This window comes from Coffea arabica, chromosome 6e (assembly GCF_036785885.1).
Source record: "Coffea arabica cultivar ET-39 chromosome 6e, Coffea Arabica ET-39 HiFi, whole genome shotgun sequence".
Lineage (NCBI taxonomy): Eukaryota > Viridiplantae > Streptophyta > Magnoliopsida > Gentianales > Rubiaceae > Coffea > Coffea arabica.
Window position 1 is genome coordinate 89156 of NC_092321.1, and position 16102 is coordinate 105257.

At 39.2% G+C, this 16102-nt stretch overlaps 3 protein-coding genes, 1 long non-coding RNA gene and 1 pseudogene across 15 annotated transcripts; 2 read left to right on the plus strand and 3 right to left on the minus strand.

Moving 5' to 3' along the window:
• Positions 1-277: 277 nt before the first annotated feature.
• On the minus strand, positions 278-5539 carry LOC140009238 (calcineurin B-like protein 3). 12 transcript variants are annotated; one of them, XM_072054128.1, is made up of 11 exons: positions 4898-5539; positions 4753-4808; positions 4397-4492; positions 3196-4246; positions 2156-2253; positions 1941-2000; positions 1649-1757; positions 1291-1367; positions 1113-1211; positions 930-1025; positions 278-732 (listed from the first exon to the last, which is right to left on the minus strand). In XM_072054128.1, the coding sequence occupies exons 4-8, from the start codon at positions 3317-3319 to the stop codon at positions 1351-1353; spliced, it is 408 nt and encodes a 135-aa protein (XP_071910229.1). In that variant the 5' UTR covers positions 3320-4246; positions 4397-4492; positions 4753-4808; positions 4898-5539; the 3' UTR covers positions 278-732; positions 930-1025; positions 1113-1211; positions 1291-1350. The 12 variants fall into 12 exon arrangements, with proteins under 12 accessions (XP_071910229.1, XP_071910228.1, XP_071910226.1 ...); XM_072054127.1 differs by lacking the exon at positions 1649-1757 and having other exon boundaries at positions 1113-1201; positions 2171-2253; XM_072054125.1 differs by lacking the exon at positions 1649-1757 and having other exon boundaries at positions 1113-1201.
• A 2250-nt stretch (positions 5540-7789) lies between these two features.
• LOC113695911 (uncharacterized) lies at positions 7790-8950 on the plus strand. The gene has a single exon (XM_027215112.2). The coding sequence runs from the start codon at positions 7972-7974 to the stop codon at positions 8602-8604; it is 633 nt and encodes a 210-aa protein (XP_027070913.1). The 5' UTR covers positions 7790-7971; the 3' UTR covers positions 8605-8950.
• Positions 8951-9464: 514 nt separating this feature from the next.
• Positions 9465-11401, minus strand: LOC113695912 (uncharacterized). The gene is made up of 2 exons (XR_011816592.1): positions 10890-11401; positions 9465-10371 (listed from the first exon to the last, which is right to left on the minus strand). It is a non-coding gene; the product is annotated as an uncharacterized lncRNA (long non-coding RNA).
• A 258-nt stretch (positions 11402-11659) lies between these two features.
• LOC113695549 (WEB family protein At1g12150-like) lies at positions 11660-13387 on the minus strand (annotated as a pseudogene).
• A 1441-nt stretch (positions 13388-14828) lies between these two features.
• On the plus strand, positions 14829-15692 carry LOC140009240 (calcium-binding protein CML42-like). Its single transcript, XM_072054134.1, has one exon. It carries the CDS (start codon positions 14963-14965, stop codon positions 15590-15592), a length of 630 nt encoding a protein of 209 aa, XP_071910235.1. The 5' UTR covers positions 14829-14962; the 3' UTR covers positions 15593-15692.
• Positions 15693-16102: the final 410 nt, after the last annotated feature.

Genomic DNA, 16102 nt, shown 5'->3' on the forward strand with positions numbered 1-16102 from the left:
GCTGAAGACAAATATGTAACCAAGGATCTCAAGTCTCCTAAAGAATATTTATTCTTGATAAACTATAAAGGTTATTATCCACCAAACATTCTTATTTCATGAATCTATGTTTAATTAGGCATGTTTTTTATTCATTCCAATGCACATCACGCGGTTTATGCCTCCTAGTAATAATGCTTTCATCAATCACATTTCAAATACTCATCAAACAAAGGAAAATAGAAGCCCCATATAAAACTCTCCAATTTCAGAGTCGGGACCTAAATTTTGCAACAAATTCAATCAAAACATCAACTAAATGAATTATGGTTCATACACTTCCTGAGAGTCACAACATTACAACATCTTTAAGTTACAATTTTTGGCCTATCTCTTCTACTTGAAGTTGCTGTGAGTTAGCCTGGAACTCTGTCATTTGTACATGATTGTATGAGGATGGTACTTTTGAAAAAAAAAAAAAAAGCCATGAGAAGGAGGGTCCTATTTTACATCTGACTGCTTCAGAAGTCCAGTCAACTTTGACTACTTCTGCAACAACGTGGATGTAAGGAGGAGCTACACAAGACACTTTTTTAATGGCTGTATTTCCAAAAAGAAAGCATGCGGACACCATAATTTGATTATCATCAATAAATGATATAGGACCATCAGATTGTTGGTGCGGAAACGAAGGCCAGAACCAATCTGCTCTGAGGTGGGACATACCCAGCAAAAGATATTTGAACCTAAAACCTGCAAGTCAAGTAAATCACGTATAAATGCCTAGAAAGCTAAGACCATATCTCGGAGAGCATGTTGTACCATGATATCTATAGTATTAGTTAGTAAACTTCTATGCACAAGAAGCCTAATTTGATCAGCCAAATGAAGTGCCTACTCTAGGCTCTCTTATTTGCTACTAAGAACAAGAGAAGAGAGAAACGACTTACTGATATCATATTCTCATAAGTACCAAGATCATATGGATGTGAATACAGATAACCTCCTTTTTCTGCAAGCCACATAACTCTCACACCTTCATGGTACTGTACGGTAAAAAAGGTAGGAAGTGGTCATCAGACTTGATCAGATGCCAGATAGATGAAAAAAATACTATCACCACCAATGCAAACCTCTATTGTGGTCTTGTTTTGCAGAATAAGGTAAACATGCCAAAACATAAAGATGGTCAGCGCGAGAGTCAATGGCACCAGCAGGATCCCTGAAATGACCTGAAGGCTACTGTTCAAGTTGAATGCAAGGATATGCAAAATTATAACTTGTTGAAATATAGATACAGGAAGAAGTTACATATGCAGCTCTAAAAAAGCCTTTATTTTGCTCTTCATCTGTTGTAGAATCAACTGTTTTCTACCGCAAAGCAAAACCTGAAACAATAAAGAGCAACTAAAGAGATTCAGAAGACTTGGTGAAAAGAAAAGGAGGAGAAGGTATGAACAACAAAATCCGCATTCAAATTAAGGCAAGTTCGACCACAGGCCACAATAATTAAATGTCAACTAATAGGTAAATAAAATGAAAAAGGAGCACAGAATAGAAAAATAAGAATCTTTTACCGAACTGAAAGAGATATATTGATATACCAGGGAGTATATGCATGAAACAACGGCGTAAAGAAGAAATAAGAAGTAAAAAGAAAGATGGTTACATTCAATCTTATCATCAATCGGAGCATTTGGGTGAAAGACTGAAAGAGAGCGTGCAAACTCCTCAAAATCTAATATCCCATTATGCGTTGTGTCAAACAAGTCAAATACCTGGGAATTTTTAATGATTTTGTCATCGATTATCAAAAGGAAAGGTGACTAAGTTTGAATACTTTCCGCACAAAGAGAACAGGGGGGGCGTCGGAAAACAGCTCAGAAAAGCTACATACTCCTAATGGAGACAGACATGAATCAAACATATCAATTCTATTGTTCAACATTTGCAGAAAGTACCCGATCAGCAAACAAGCTCTCCTTTTTATTTGTCTTAAATAGTACAAGTTGAAACTCTTCCTGCAAAGCAATTAATTAGCATAATTAAGGAAAAAACATAAATCAACTACAAAATATAGAAAAACAAAAACATGAGGGATGTAACTGAGACAGAAAAAGTACAAGTCAGTGCATTGACAGTATGGCTATGTTTGAATAGCACTTGTACCACTTACAGTGAAATCTATTACCTTGTTGATAAGCCTATCATCAATCACAGCACTGCTGATCTTCTTAAATAATTCATACAGTGCCTCTATCTCACTGACACTGACTGCAGCTAGATTTTCCAAAAAGGGGGAAAAGAAAAAAAAATAACAGCAAAATTTCCAAATCAGAACAACTGGTAGACAACTGATATAAAAAAAATTCTTATCAGCACGAAAATGAAGTAAGCTCTGAATATTAGAAATTCCATTTAGTCAAGGAAAATGAGCTGAGCACGGTACAAAGAAGACAAACTCTCCAGATGGCCCCATTTTAGACAATCTACTACTAAGAAAATGCACCACATTTTCAAAAAACACTTGTAAGGTCTGCAAACCTCAACATCTTTGTTAGACCATTTATCACATAGGAGATATGTGAAGTAAGAACCAGCTAGATGATCATGTCTACTATCTTCAAGACTATTTAAATCATCTACATGTGCTTAAAATAAGTGTGGTCTCTTCATGATTAATATCTTCTACGCCACTACTTTCTTGTATACCTTTGCCTTTCCTTAGATATGACACCAATTCTCCAAAAGAAGCCATGGTTCAATCTGTGGCCTGAGCTTGCATCAAGTTAAGACATGGCACCTGATATTGACATGGAAGGAAGAGTCACCAAGTGCTAGAGAAACTCCTTCGGTCTTTGAGAATTTATATGGACACTGGTAACTTATTTTTGCCTCATGCAGCTTTAACTCAGAGCTTAAATGCACTGTGAAAAGAATAGCATAGAGCAAATACTGCAGTCTTTGTTAATTTAAATCACCCCTGGCCAATCAGCAGTAGAAATTTCAGTCCAGTCAGATGCCAGAAGTTCAACTAAGTAAAATTAATTTCTCAATTTGCGCAACAATTATGTTGATGAAGCACGTGCCATTCAATGAAAATAAGGCTACGTGATCTAAGTAACAGTTTCGTTTCCTTCAGTATGAAAAAAGAAATGCAAGTGACATAACATAGGCTCTTAGTACAATGCTAGAAATCAGTCTTGAGTGACATACAGACAGTCTCCCTTGCAAGAGCTTCAGGATTTTCTAATCCTCGGGGTTGCTTATAAATTTCAGAATCACAGCAATTGACAACAGCAGAAAGTAAATGCTTCACACCGTCTAAGCAACGCAACATGATATCTTACAGAAACCAAAACACTCCATACCTGTAAATTAAATGTTACAAAATTTTTGACATATCATTTCAGAAAAAGTGTTGATGCTTGAATTAGTGAAAAAACATCCAATGATATGTCAAAGAATAGGATATACTTAAAAGGAATACAAATCAATGAGATAACAGTAAAAAAACTCAAAAGAATGGACTACAAAAGAATAGGTAATTGCAAACAATTGAAGGTGTAACTTGTCCATACACTTTTGTCTTTAACTGAAGACATCACCTTTTAATTCATTAATGTGTTTTCCATACTTTTGACATACTTGCACAACATATGTTTCTTTTTTCTTTTTTTGAATAGAAATAAAAGTATTTGGCCATACAGTAGCACGAACACAGTTGAATTGTTTACTGATGATAGCAATATTGAATCAGTATCTTAGTAAACATGATATTCTCGTGTGCTTATATGTCAGTAAAAAAAAAATAACATACAAAGATATGTTCCAGAATTTTTGAACTACAAACGCTGATGTTTAAAACCTGACAGTCAACTAAAGGGAAAGAAAGGGAAACCAAATTATCACATCAATCATCAAGGACAGTCTTTTTTTTCCAAGTTAATTTTACCTAAATATTTGCACTGGAATTTAAACAATAAAAAAACTGAGATATTGCGCAAACATATACTACTCTGGTATGTCAAAGCACAAGTGTATGATAACAAAAAAAACATCAGAAGCAGCAAATGCAGTGATTCCAATGCTCTACTCTGTGTAATGTTCAGCTACAGAATGTCAACTATGAATTATGTTTCTAACTCCATACGGACAAGTTTACTCACAGTAGTCCCTATCTTGTCTTTTGAAACAAGGTTATCATCCACTAAACTCTGGACAACATCTTTCACCAGCCTTTATTGGGACCCAATTACTCCAGCTCCTTGATTCAAAACTCATGAGAAAAATTCAGAATCCAAGAGGTAGAAAAAAGAAAAAGAACAATGTCAATTCATAAAGGAACATTAAAAAAAAAAATTGAACACATAAAACCAATGCTCTAGAAAAAAAAAAAAGAGGAGGAAAAAAGTACCTCTTGCTTGACGGTGGCATAACCTAAAGGAATCCATCTTTCTTTTTGGGATTACTGCTGCTACTAATATAGCTATTAGGATTGTTACAGTCAAACCTACAATAGTAAAGGTTAAGCACTCAATTTATAAAAATCACCAATAATAAATAAAGGGCACTAAATGAAAATGATTAGATGGTCCATACAAATTTAGAAAAATAAGTAGATCCAAGTTCAATTAATCGAAAAAATACCCTAAGAAATAAAAGGGAAAAAAGAACGATTTTCTGTTTTCTTTCTTTTTTAGGAAAAATCAGAAAAAAAAATCCCAATGAAATGAAATAATTAGGAAAAAAAGTGGAGAAAATCAAGCATACCTCGCTCTACTACTTTAGCTTGAAGATCTGGAGTTGAAGCTTTTCTTTCAGATCATCTCGAAGAGGGCAAAAAAAAGGAGGACATATAGGTTAAAAATTAGAAAAAAATAGAAACGAAAATAAACAGGCAAATTTAAGGAGTTACCTTCTACCACCACTACTCCTCCACGGCACCACCACATAATTAGCTCTCCTTTTCCTCCTCCAACACCAATAAGCGCAGCGGCAGCAGAGGCCTAGCTCCATCAATATCAATAGTCTACGTGAGCAATCCAGACTACTCGTTGACAAACTCCGATCTCTAGTAATTGACGACGGACGGGAATTAACGATGACAAAACTAAGAGTAATTGACGATGGACCAAAAACATCTACTACATGAGCAATTGACGATGACGGGAATTAACGGTGCCATTTTGGTCCATTTGAGTGTGACAGCTATGGTCCTACCTACTACTACTACTGTTGCCACCAGCAGTAGTGAAACTGCAGCACCGGGCGAGTAATCTGTTGGCGTTGGGATGGGTTTAGCTTCTGAGGATAAAGGTCGGGCGAAGGAGAGAAGGGGAGAAGAGAGAAAGCGGCGGCAGCGGAGGAAATTTACGAAAACCCTAGAGAGGAAGTATATGCAGACGTTGGCGCATCGCGCGGAAAAGAAAAGGCCGGTGACTCACATGCTTGGCACGTGAGAGGACGACGAAAACCATCCAGGTCATCTGTTGGCGTTGGGATGGGTTTAGCTTCTGAGGATAAAGGTCGGGCGAAGGAGAGATGGGGAGAAGAGAGAAAGCGGCGGCAGCGGAGGAAATTTACGAAAACCCTAGAGAGGAAGTATATGCAGACGTTGGCGCATCGCGCGGAAAATAAAAGGCCGGTGACTCACATGCTTGGCACGTGAGAGGATGACGAAAACCATCCAGGTCATCAGAGCTCTTCGGCTCTTTATCTACTTATGTTGATGAATGTGGAATCTCGAAATGAGTTTCTGTGAAAAGTTAGGCATAGTTTCAAATGTAGTCGCTGAGCTTTAGGTTATGATAACATACTTTGAGACTTGTCTTGGACAAAGGGAGACAGGAAGTAGTTTTGGAATTTGATTCTGAAGCCGAGAAGGGAACAACAGAAGCCTACATTTCAATCTTCTTTGTCAGGTCAAAATGCCACTCAATTAATATAAGGTATGTAAGATCTAGTACACTTAGAGAGAGAGAGAGAGAGAGAGAGGTGAGCTACTGTACAGACCGGCCAGCAAAGAGAAACATCAACATGGATACAGATTCTCCTTATCACTCGGAACCGCCAGATGAATTCAGATAGTTAATTGGAAATGATGTAACGGGGATAACTACCCCAAGTTTTGTTTGTGTAAATAGATGCTAGGCTAGTTTAGACACACCAAGAACCAAAAAAATGGTAAAAGACTGTCAAATAAAATGTCAACATATCCAAATTTGATACGGAACAAAAAAAAAAAAAGGCAGTAAATTATTAGATCACTTATTCAAAGCTGATTTTGTGTCTCTAAGACTAATCATGGGATGAAACATCAAAATATCCAGCCAATTATTAAGATCCCTTAGAACACATATAGGTTTATGCATATATGGTGTTTTAGTTTCCAGTGATTTTTCTAGATTTCATTGGGTCTCTCTTTTCCCAAGTATAGGTTAGAGTAGGAGCAGAAATAGGAATAGGTTAACGTATGATAGAAAAAAAAAAGAAAAAGAAAAGAGGACTAGGCCATTTTTCCCTAAAAAATTTTTCAATTTTTGTGAACATATTTTCATTTTTGGTTTTGATACACTTGTTTCTCCCATAGAGGCCTGTGGTACTATTACTAATGATTTTTACCACATCCAAATTCGCTAATTGGCTTTTACCTACTATATATTTCAATTAATTAATCAAATGGTAGAGCCACATTCACTCTCATAAAAAAGTAAAAAAAAAAACACTGTAATCATTTCTCTCTTTTTTCGAATATTATTACTATGTCTTGTTTTAAAAAATTATATATCTAATCTTTTGCATCAAGTTTGAATGATATTATGTAACAATTATAGTGACAAGTTGTTTGTTATGTTGTGTCCCAAGGGCATGGATATTTACAAAAACATAATAAATAAATAAATAAACAAAGGGAGTGGGCCTACTAAAAAAAAATTGATTATGAAAAGTGATTATAAAAATAGTTAGAATCGGCAAGAAATATGTGGTTGGATAGAGTATTATTTAAAATATTATTTGAAATAATTACTGTAGCACTTTTTGTGATTTGATGTATGTGAGATAAAAAGTAGTTGGGAATATAAAAAGGTGGATTGAGAAATATGTTTATGATGCAATCGAAATATTATTTGAGATAAATTTGTATTCCAAAATTTGAGTGATTATGAATTTTATCTTTTTTTATTGTTTAAAAAAATATAATTTGAATATAAAACAAAAGATAACATTTTCATGATCAGAATCTATAATCAATAAAATAATAAATCAGAACCACCCCTTATTATGTACTATGACTATGAGATTTCTTAACTACTCAAAAATATGGTAAATGTATAGCCGGTTAACAAAAAAATTTTCAAACATAACAACAAATTATAGAAATAAGGATAAATGTTGGTCATATATTAAGGGAATTTGATGTTTATTAGCCATTTTTTTTCCAAAAAAAAAAAAATATTCAAAAGAGAGCAAGATCTACTTTTCCTTTCGGCAAAACTTTTGAATGCGTTCGAAGGAGAGCAAGATTATTTTTCAGAACAAATTATAATCGGTGTTTGACAAAGAAATAAAAGGTGGATGAAGCACAAGGGAAGGGATCTCTCCACAGGGTGGGGAATGATGATGGCGAAAGCGATGGGTGGGTATGCAGAATGTAGTTGGAAATAAATGCGTGATTGCCAACTAAATTACTCCAACCAATAAAATAGTCTAGCAGTCTTAATCCGTAACACTTTTCACTCCACCTCTCTTCTAAGTTTAATATAATACTGTGATATATATATATATATATATATATATACACACACACACGCTTCACTTACACAAAAGAAAAATAAAGTATGATGATATTCATATTATGATATTGGATGATATTAGTCGGGTGGGCGCAGCTGTTGCCACTTTCCTTCCCCTTCGGATCACGAGAGCCACCAGGGTCGAGAGGAGAATTTTGTATCGCGTTCGAATTGATTGGCCGATCGGATCGGCCAAATGGAGGTCGAATCCACCAAGAAAATATCTTCCAGCCAAAACCAAAGGGAAACGAGGACCAGCAGGAGGTGGAGAAGAAAAACGGTGGTGGTTTGGGCGGCCATCATCGGGGTGATATTGGTGGTTGGGTTGGTCATGCTGATATTGGGGCTCACCGTCTTCAAAGCCAAACGACCTGTCACCACCGTCAACTCCGTCTCCCTCAGGGATATCGATGTCTCCGTCGACGTCTTCCGGCTGAGGGTGCTGTTGAACGTCAGCCTGGACGCCAACATCGCCGTCAACAACCCCAATAGAGTCGGCTTCCACTACGCCAACAGCACCGCCATCCTCAAGTATAGAGGCCAAGACGTTGGGCAGGTTCCCATTCCGGCTGGCCACATTGGCCCCCGCCAGACCCTCCCCATGAACATCACCCTCACCCTCATGGCCGACCGCTTACTCTCCAACTCCAATCTCTACCGGGACGTCCTCTCCGGTACATTACCCCTCACTACTTTCACCCGAATCTCCGGCTATGTCCGGATTTTGTTTAAGATTCACGTGGTCTCCTACACCACCTGCGACCTCGACGTGGATGTAGGCAACAGGAGGCTTACCAACCAAACCTGTCACTACAGGACCAAATTATAGCCGCCGGGTCTGCCTCTTTGCTGCTGCTTGACTTCGAGGCTTCGATTGCTGCTGCTGATTCCACTAGGCCAGTGCTGCTACTTGCTTTTTGCTTTGATGCACTTTGTTTTGCTTTGTGGTTGTCTCATGTCTGTAGTTATACTCCGTCCTCCGTCCCACCCCACCCATTTGCAGCTGCCATGTCCATTCTTGAATGTTGATGTTGATATCTTCTTCTTTTGTATCTCAGCTGCATATCACTCTCAACATTTTTGTCTCTGTGCTATGTAAATCCGTACGTTTTCCTTTTTCTCTTGCTAGTATATATATAAAGGCACTCAGGTAGAAACGGTGGTGTTATTTTTAAGCAGTTGTATTGCAATTTTCTGCTGAATGAGTACTATTAATTATCAAGTTCCGGAAGGAGAAATGAGTGTCCTTTCCACTGATCATTGCAAGAAGCATTTAATATTGTAGATAGATAGATTGCTCTTCTAAGTGCCATGTGAACATCTAACTTTACTAGTAATTACTACTGCTCATTCAATTGTTGATTTTTTTTGGAGCTAAGAAGACTCGATGATCCTCAATTTCCTCCCATGGAAGTTCTGAAAGCTTATTTTCGAGTGCTTTTGCTCGGAAGAACAAGTTTATGCTAACTTCATTTACCACTCAGTCAGACGCACTCTATGCCAATAAAAATTACACCGCCAAAGAAGTTAAGTTCACCTACTGATATATGCAGGGAAGCAATTCTCATTTCTCTCCCGTAGTACTAACAACCATCATTGATGAAGCTGACTTGTTTATAGTTCCAAACACCTCCTTGTAAGTTGTTGCAAGTGCATTTGAGTAATACCAGGATAAAATCAAAATGTCAATGAATGTAATACCAGCTGGCATCTGCTAGCATATGATTATTATTATTGCCTATTTAATCAGAACAAGAATGAGTCAAAGATGGCATTGTCGAGAGTTGTAGGCGACAGGCGTCCTCAGTACTGATTGGCTTTGCACAAGGAATAGTCAGAATTCAAGCTTTCTGCATAAACCTGTATGAATACGTGTAATTTCCCTAGAGGGCTTTACTGGTGCTCGGGGACAAGTTTCGGCAACTCCACTAAGGCTAGTTGCAGAACGAGGCGTCCCAAATCCATCAACAACAACCGAAGTTTGAGAAAGACTTCTTCCGGGAGAAGGAATCCCCTTGGTCTGCGTGGAAATGATCGCTTCCAAGAGGCTTTCATAGACAGTTTGAAATAAAGTCTCTTCTTCTTCTTCTTCAGTTATGGCTGTTACAGTGTTGGTGTGAGGGACGCAGCCACAAGTAGAATCACCAAAGGTAAGCCGCCGCCGCCGCCTCCTCACAACATTGTCCCCTGACTCTTGTATGTACTCGGTAGGATGCGGAGCAAGCAAAAAGGTATTATTAGGTCCAGGAGCAAAAGGATCAAAGACGCTGTATTTGGGGGTACAGACACAGAGACCTTGTGTATGATCATCGGGAGAAGATGGATGGTTATTCGAGTGAGGATTAATAATAACAGAAACAGCTTTTGGAAAGGGAGGAAACAAAGTCGATGGGGGAATCAGTGGTGATTGCTCCTCCCATAGATGCATTTCCCTCGTTGTCATTGTGATTTTGATGGTCAGGTGCCCAGATTGATGGTCGGTCGGAGCTCTTTGATGTCGATGTTGTGGGAATTTGCAGCTTCTTCTTCAATACCACGAAGACCTCCACAGCTGAAACTGAAGGCTGAGAGATATCTTCCCCGTTTTTCAATGTATCTAGACAGGTCCCAGAATCCACAGGATGCCCACACCAAAACCAAAAAAAAAAAAAAAAAAAAGGAGTGACGAACAGAGGTAAAGAAATCCGAGCAAGATCCAAGTCACACGGCACAAGCAAACGAAAAACACACACACAAAAGAAACGCTAAGCAAGCAGCCCTGGTGCTAAACCCAAAAATCAATCACTAATTTCTTTCTTTTCCCTGGGTTTATTTTTGGACTGCTGTTTCTTAGAGAGAGAGAGAGAGAGTTACGCAGAAGGAATCCCCGAGTGACAACGGAATGATTTAGCAGAAAACAAATGCGGTCCGATTAATCAATTCTTGATTAGTACTTCAAGCTAATCCAAGTACTTTTACCGCGTTGCTTGTAACAATAACCTCCCCACCCCACATTACGTCCTCCCAAACACCCTTCCCCCCCGCACCCCACCGAAAAAAAAAAAGAAAAAAAAAAGAAAAATGTGGGGAAGGAGGGGAATGAGCATAACAGCTAGCATGGAGACGGGAGATTACCCAAGTCAAATCGAAAGTAGTGAAGAACGAAGAGGTGCTGAACTGAACAGAAAGATCTCTATTGGGTGTGAGCAGTGCCCACCGCCTTCTTCGACTAATCCGCAGTGCATCTGCAAGTATAGATCTGGAAACCTTCCTGCCTCAAAAACCAACCCTAGACACCAAATAGTCCTTGCAAACACCGACACGCTCTCTCTCTCTCTCAAAAGATGCCTCAAGTCCGGTCTCTCTTTTTCTTCTTCCCCGATGCTTTATAGCTAGTTTGTGAGTTGAGGATAGAAAAGAAAAGAACAGAAAGGATAACTTATGAGAGAAAAGAAAGGATAAAAAAAAATTTGGTAAGCTTTCATCAGTTTTCCTTCGCTTTCTGCCCGTTTTGGTCAGAAAAAATTTTGCACTGTAGCAACGCTTGGCTTCTCTTCAAGATCCGTTCGTTTCTTTTCTTTTCCGTCCGACTTATATGTCCCAAACGTAGAAAAGTCCACCTTTCCCTTCCTTTCTTTTCTATTCCTTTGAAATCTGAACTCCCAAACTAGCTATTAGTTCCTTTTCCTTTATGCTAAGAATTTGGGCAAATCGTTAATTTAGTCCTCAAACTATTTTACTAAAGTCAATTTGGTTCCTCAACATTTTATCGCATGAATTAAGTCCCTTAACTAAAATTCTTGTGTCAATCGAGGACCTATACGGTGTCGCCACCCAAAACACATGTATCTGTACAGAAACCGACGGCGAGACAGGGGCTTTTTTGGAAGTACACAATAGAATTTCTAAGGGAAGCAAGACAGAGAACCCATTTTGCATCCAAATTGGAGGAAACCTGAGAAATTAGGGGTTTTCCAAGACAGAACCCATTTTGCATCCAAATAACGAAAGAAATTAGGGGTTTTCCACCGATGCAAATTGCCAGCAATGGAGGGAGATAAGATGACGAAAACATAGTGGAATGGAGAAATTGGTTCACGGGCAGCACAACAGAGCAAGAAAAAGCTCGAGGATGAATATTCCGACGAAATGGCAGCGAGGAATGGCAGCAGTTTTCCATTCCATTCTGACGGAATTGGTTCACGTGCTGTTTCAGCATCTTGCTTAAGTAATGAGATGTTCTTCCTGATCTCTTCTGCTCCCTGCCTAGCATTTTCAGCCTCCGACACCAGCTGCTGGAGTTTTAAGCGCATATCATCGTACTTTCCTTGGGGATCTCCTGCAAAAGCTGCGTTGAGCTGTGCTTTATATCTCTCCAATTCACTTTGCAAAGTTTTAGCTGTTAATTCTGCTTCCGATGCCTTGTCCTTCAATTCAGAATGGTCCCTCTTGACATTATCAAGCTCCTCCTTAAAGAAATCTACTGAGCTTCTCTGTAAGTTTTGTTCCTGCACAATTTCTCGCAGTTTCCTTGTAGCATCATCAAGCTCTGCTGTGGCGATTTTCAGAGAGGACATATCTGATTCTCTAACATTTTGCAGCTGTTCTTGCAAAAGCTTGATTGCCTCCGTTGTTTCTTCGAGCTTTTTCGCGAGAATTTTGCTAGCATCAAATTCTTCTTTCAAGGATTTGATTTTCAACTCTACTTGTTCCTTGGTTGTTTAGTGAGATTGGAAGCGAGCCTGCTTTTCTTCACGATGCTCATTTCCTTCATCTTGCGCCTGGAGAGTGGCCAACTTGACCTCTCCAAGTGTATCGCGCAAGGTGGTGATTTCACTGGAAATTCGAGTTAGCCTGTCTCGGTAAACTTGGGTGAGGTGCTGGGCGTCCGCAGCCTCTTGAAATGCAGCCAGTTTTGTTTCGAGGACTCGATCAAAATCCTGTCGGAGGGTTGTAAGCTCTTGTTTTGCAGAAATGAGCTCAGCAGCGAAGGCCTTGTATAGTTCTCTTTCGTTGTCGACGTCCTGTTTCCAAGCATCGATGCCAAGGTGTTGTCTGTTGGATTTGTGTTCCTCAAGCTCCTTGGCTCTTTGCTTTGCAGCTTCTGTTTCCTCGATTGCCGCTTGCTTGGATTCATTAATGATTTCGAGCTTGTTTGTCAGTTCCTGTAGCGTTCTATTGGCTTTCTCTAGTTCCCGGAAAGCTTGAGCTATTGTGGTTTCTGTGCATTTGAGTCGTGCCCTGAAGTCCTACAGTTGCTTGAGGGCCAAGTGAAGAGCGGATTCTTTCTCAAGCACTCTCTGCTCCCTACCCAACCAAAAAAGTCACTATTCCCTGGTGGTAAAAGTGATGGTGGTTGGCTGTTCGATACTATGATAGATTCTATGTTCAAAAAAAAGAAAAACTTTAGAATACTATGACATATATACCTCATCAGCAATAGAGGAATTTTTTGGCTTTCTAGATAGAAGGGGCTGCTTCATGTTGTTGTCGTCGTTGTTGGACCTAGGCGAGGTTGCAGCATCCCCAAATAAGCTAACCGCGGCCTTGACAGATTGAAATGGAGCGCTGGTGTCCACCTCTCCCACCTCAGTTCTTGGAGAGCCTCCATTGCTGGATCTTGGAGTTCCCATTATTGGTTTCGGCGAACTTGCCGGAATTGTAGAATCGAAGGAACGAGTTCGTATGTGGATTCCGAACATTGTAAGAATTTCTTTTTCGGAAGGAAATTTTTTACCCACAACAAATTAAATCACCACAAAAAAATTCAGTCTTGCTTCCCGTAGAAATTTTATTGTGTACTTTCAAAAAAGCCCCTGCCTCGCCGTCGGTTTCTGTACAGATACATGTGTTTTGAGTGGCGATATCGTATAGGTCCTCGATTGACACAAGAATTTTAGTTAAGAGACTTAATTCATGCGATAAAATGTTGAGGGACCAAATTGACTTTAGTAAAATAGTTTGAGGACTAAATTGACGATTTTCCCTAAGAATTTATGAGAAAGATATTTGGATTGTAAAATCATTTTTTATGTTATATACATTAAATCATCGCTATATATAATATATTTTTCTATAAAAACTGTTAAAAGTAATAATCCAAACAAAGTGTGAATTAAGGATTAGGAGTTATAATTTGTTTTTGGATCTATTTTACATAAATTTTAGTGCAAAAGGTGTATAAGAAAAAATTGCACAACATTTTTAAGGTAAAAAACTCTTGACACACTTGGAAGATGTGAAAACTAACTAGCTTATATATATATATATAAAATTTCTTTGAACCAGTTGGAATAAAAAGGCATTAGATGGTTATGAGAAACATTTGGAAAGCATCCACGACGACGACGGTACAATTATTTTTCAACGCAAGGTTAGCCACCCTCCCAAAAAACAAAAAACAAAAAAAAAGCATGCAAGAGATGTTAGCTAAACATGAAAAAAGAAGTGATAGAAGTGATACGGGCGGGGAGTTGAGCTAATATACGAACGTTGACCATCAAAATCCACCAAGGTCGAACGAAAGAAAAGTTATTAATGGTCAACTATTTTTTGGTCTATAACCTCTGAGGAAAGAGAAACGTTACAATCCGCGTCTGGAATGACCAAAATGTGAGACTGAGCTTCAATGACGGGCCGGCAACGATGGGAATAGTAAGCGCGGAAATGGTCGGAGTTGTGTGCTGTCTGTGGTAGTAAAACCCAAACTATAATTAATTGTAGTAACACAGTCTACTCCTTCCCAAAAAAAAGGCATTTGGGGTTTCTTGCATATCAACTATCAAAAGAACGCACTGGATGAACGAACTACGTATACTACTTTAAGTTAAGTAGCACTTAGTAGTAATTAAAAATGAGTATGAGGCTAAACCACCCAAAACCCAAAAAAGGGTCAACGGTCAAAGTCGCCGATTTTACACCCTGCCTCCCCCCACGGCCGCGGGGGGTCAAGTCTTTATTGTACTACTTCCTCCCCAAGCTTCTTCTCTTCTCTACGCATATCAAACAAGTACTAGTATGATTCTCTTCAACGCATATCAAACATTACTGGGTCTATCGTCAACGATAAATAGGACCGAAACCAACGCATACAATTGCGTGCGTTGCGTACTGATAATATTGGGTTTGGAGTTGGACGGCGGTATAGCTTTCAGCTGAGCCTCCAACCATTCATCATCACCTTCAGCTTTGTCCTGTCAAGTGTCATCATGGAAAGGCAAACGAATAGCACTACTACTGCTTGTGGGAGTCAGAACCGTGGTTCCCCGTTTAAAGACTCCTCGTCCTTCCGCCTTCGGTCCCCCTGTCTCAACTCCCTGCGCCTTCGCCGGATCTTTGATCTCTTTGATAAGAACAAGGACAGCATAATCTCCGCGGAGGAGCTCACCCAAGCACTCAACCTCCTCGGCTTGGACGCCCGTCTCTGCGACTTAGACTCTACGCTCCGCTCCTACATCCAACCAGGCCAAGCTGGCCTCACGTTCCAAGACTTCGACGCCTTGCACCGCTCGCTCCATGACGTGTTTTTCGGCCTGCAGGACCAGGACGACGCCGATTCTACCTCCCCTCCCAGTAGCTGTAAAGAGGAAGAGGAAGCGCGGCAGCAGGAGGAGTCTGATCTTTCCGAGGCATTCAAGGTGTTTGATGAGGACGGAGACGGTTACATATCGGCCAGGGAGCTGCAAGTGGTGCTGGGGAAGCTGGGGTTGCAGGAGGAGGCCCGGGAGATGGATAGAGTCCAGATGATGATCTCCAGCGTCGACCTCAATCACGATGGCCTTGTTGACTTTTTTGAGTTCAAGGATATGATGCGTAGTATCATCGTCCGATCCGCTTAGCCGCTACTCCCATGCCTCCTGCTACTTTTTTTTGTTTTTGTTTTTTCCTTTCCTTTTTTTCATCATCAATCTATTAATCCAGGGGTCCATGCTTGTGCCATGTACAGGAGTCCATCACTTTGTGCTGTTTAATCACCGCAGCCTTTATTTTTTGTTTTTAGGATAATTTCAGAAACCTTTCCTGAGGTTTCAAATAATTAATGTTACTTGGCTCCCTGAGGTGTTAAAAATAACACTTACCTCCCTGCCAATTTAAAATGATAATACTAACATTAATATTTTTAATAAAACTCTTTTGTTGCCATGTTTATGCAAAAGGAAGGATTTTATAATTTTTTTATTCATTTCCAATTTAAACGTTAAATTGGTAATATTTTTTTTGATAACTTTTAATATCCTTCAATTTTTTTTTTTGATATCAAAATCAAGGACAAGTCAACAATGATTAGAAACAAGTAACCCAAAATCACTATCAAATTATGATAGTTCCACAACTAAACTAGCCCATAA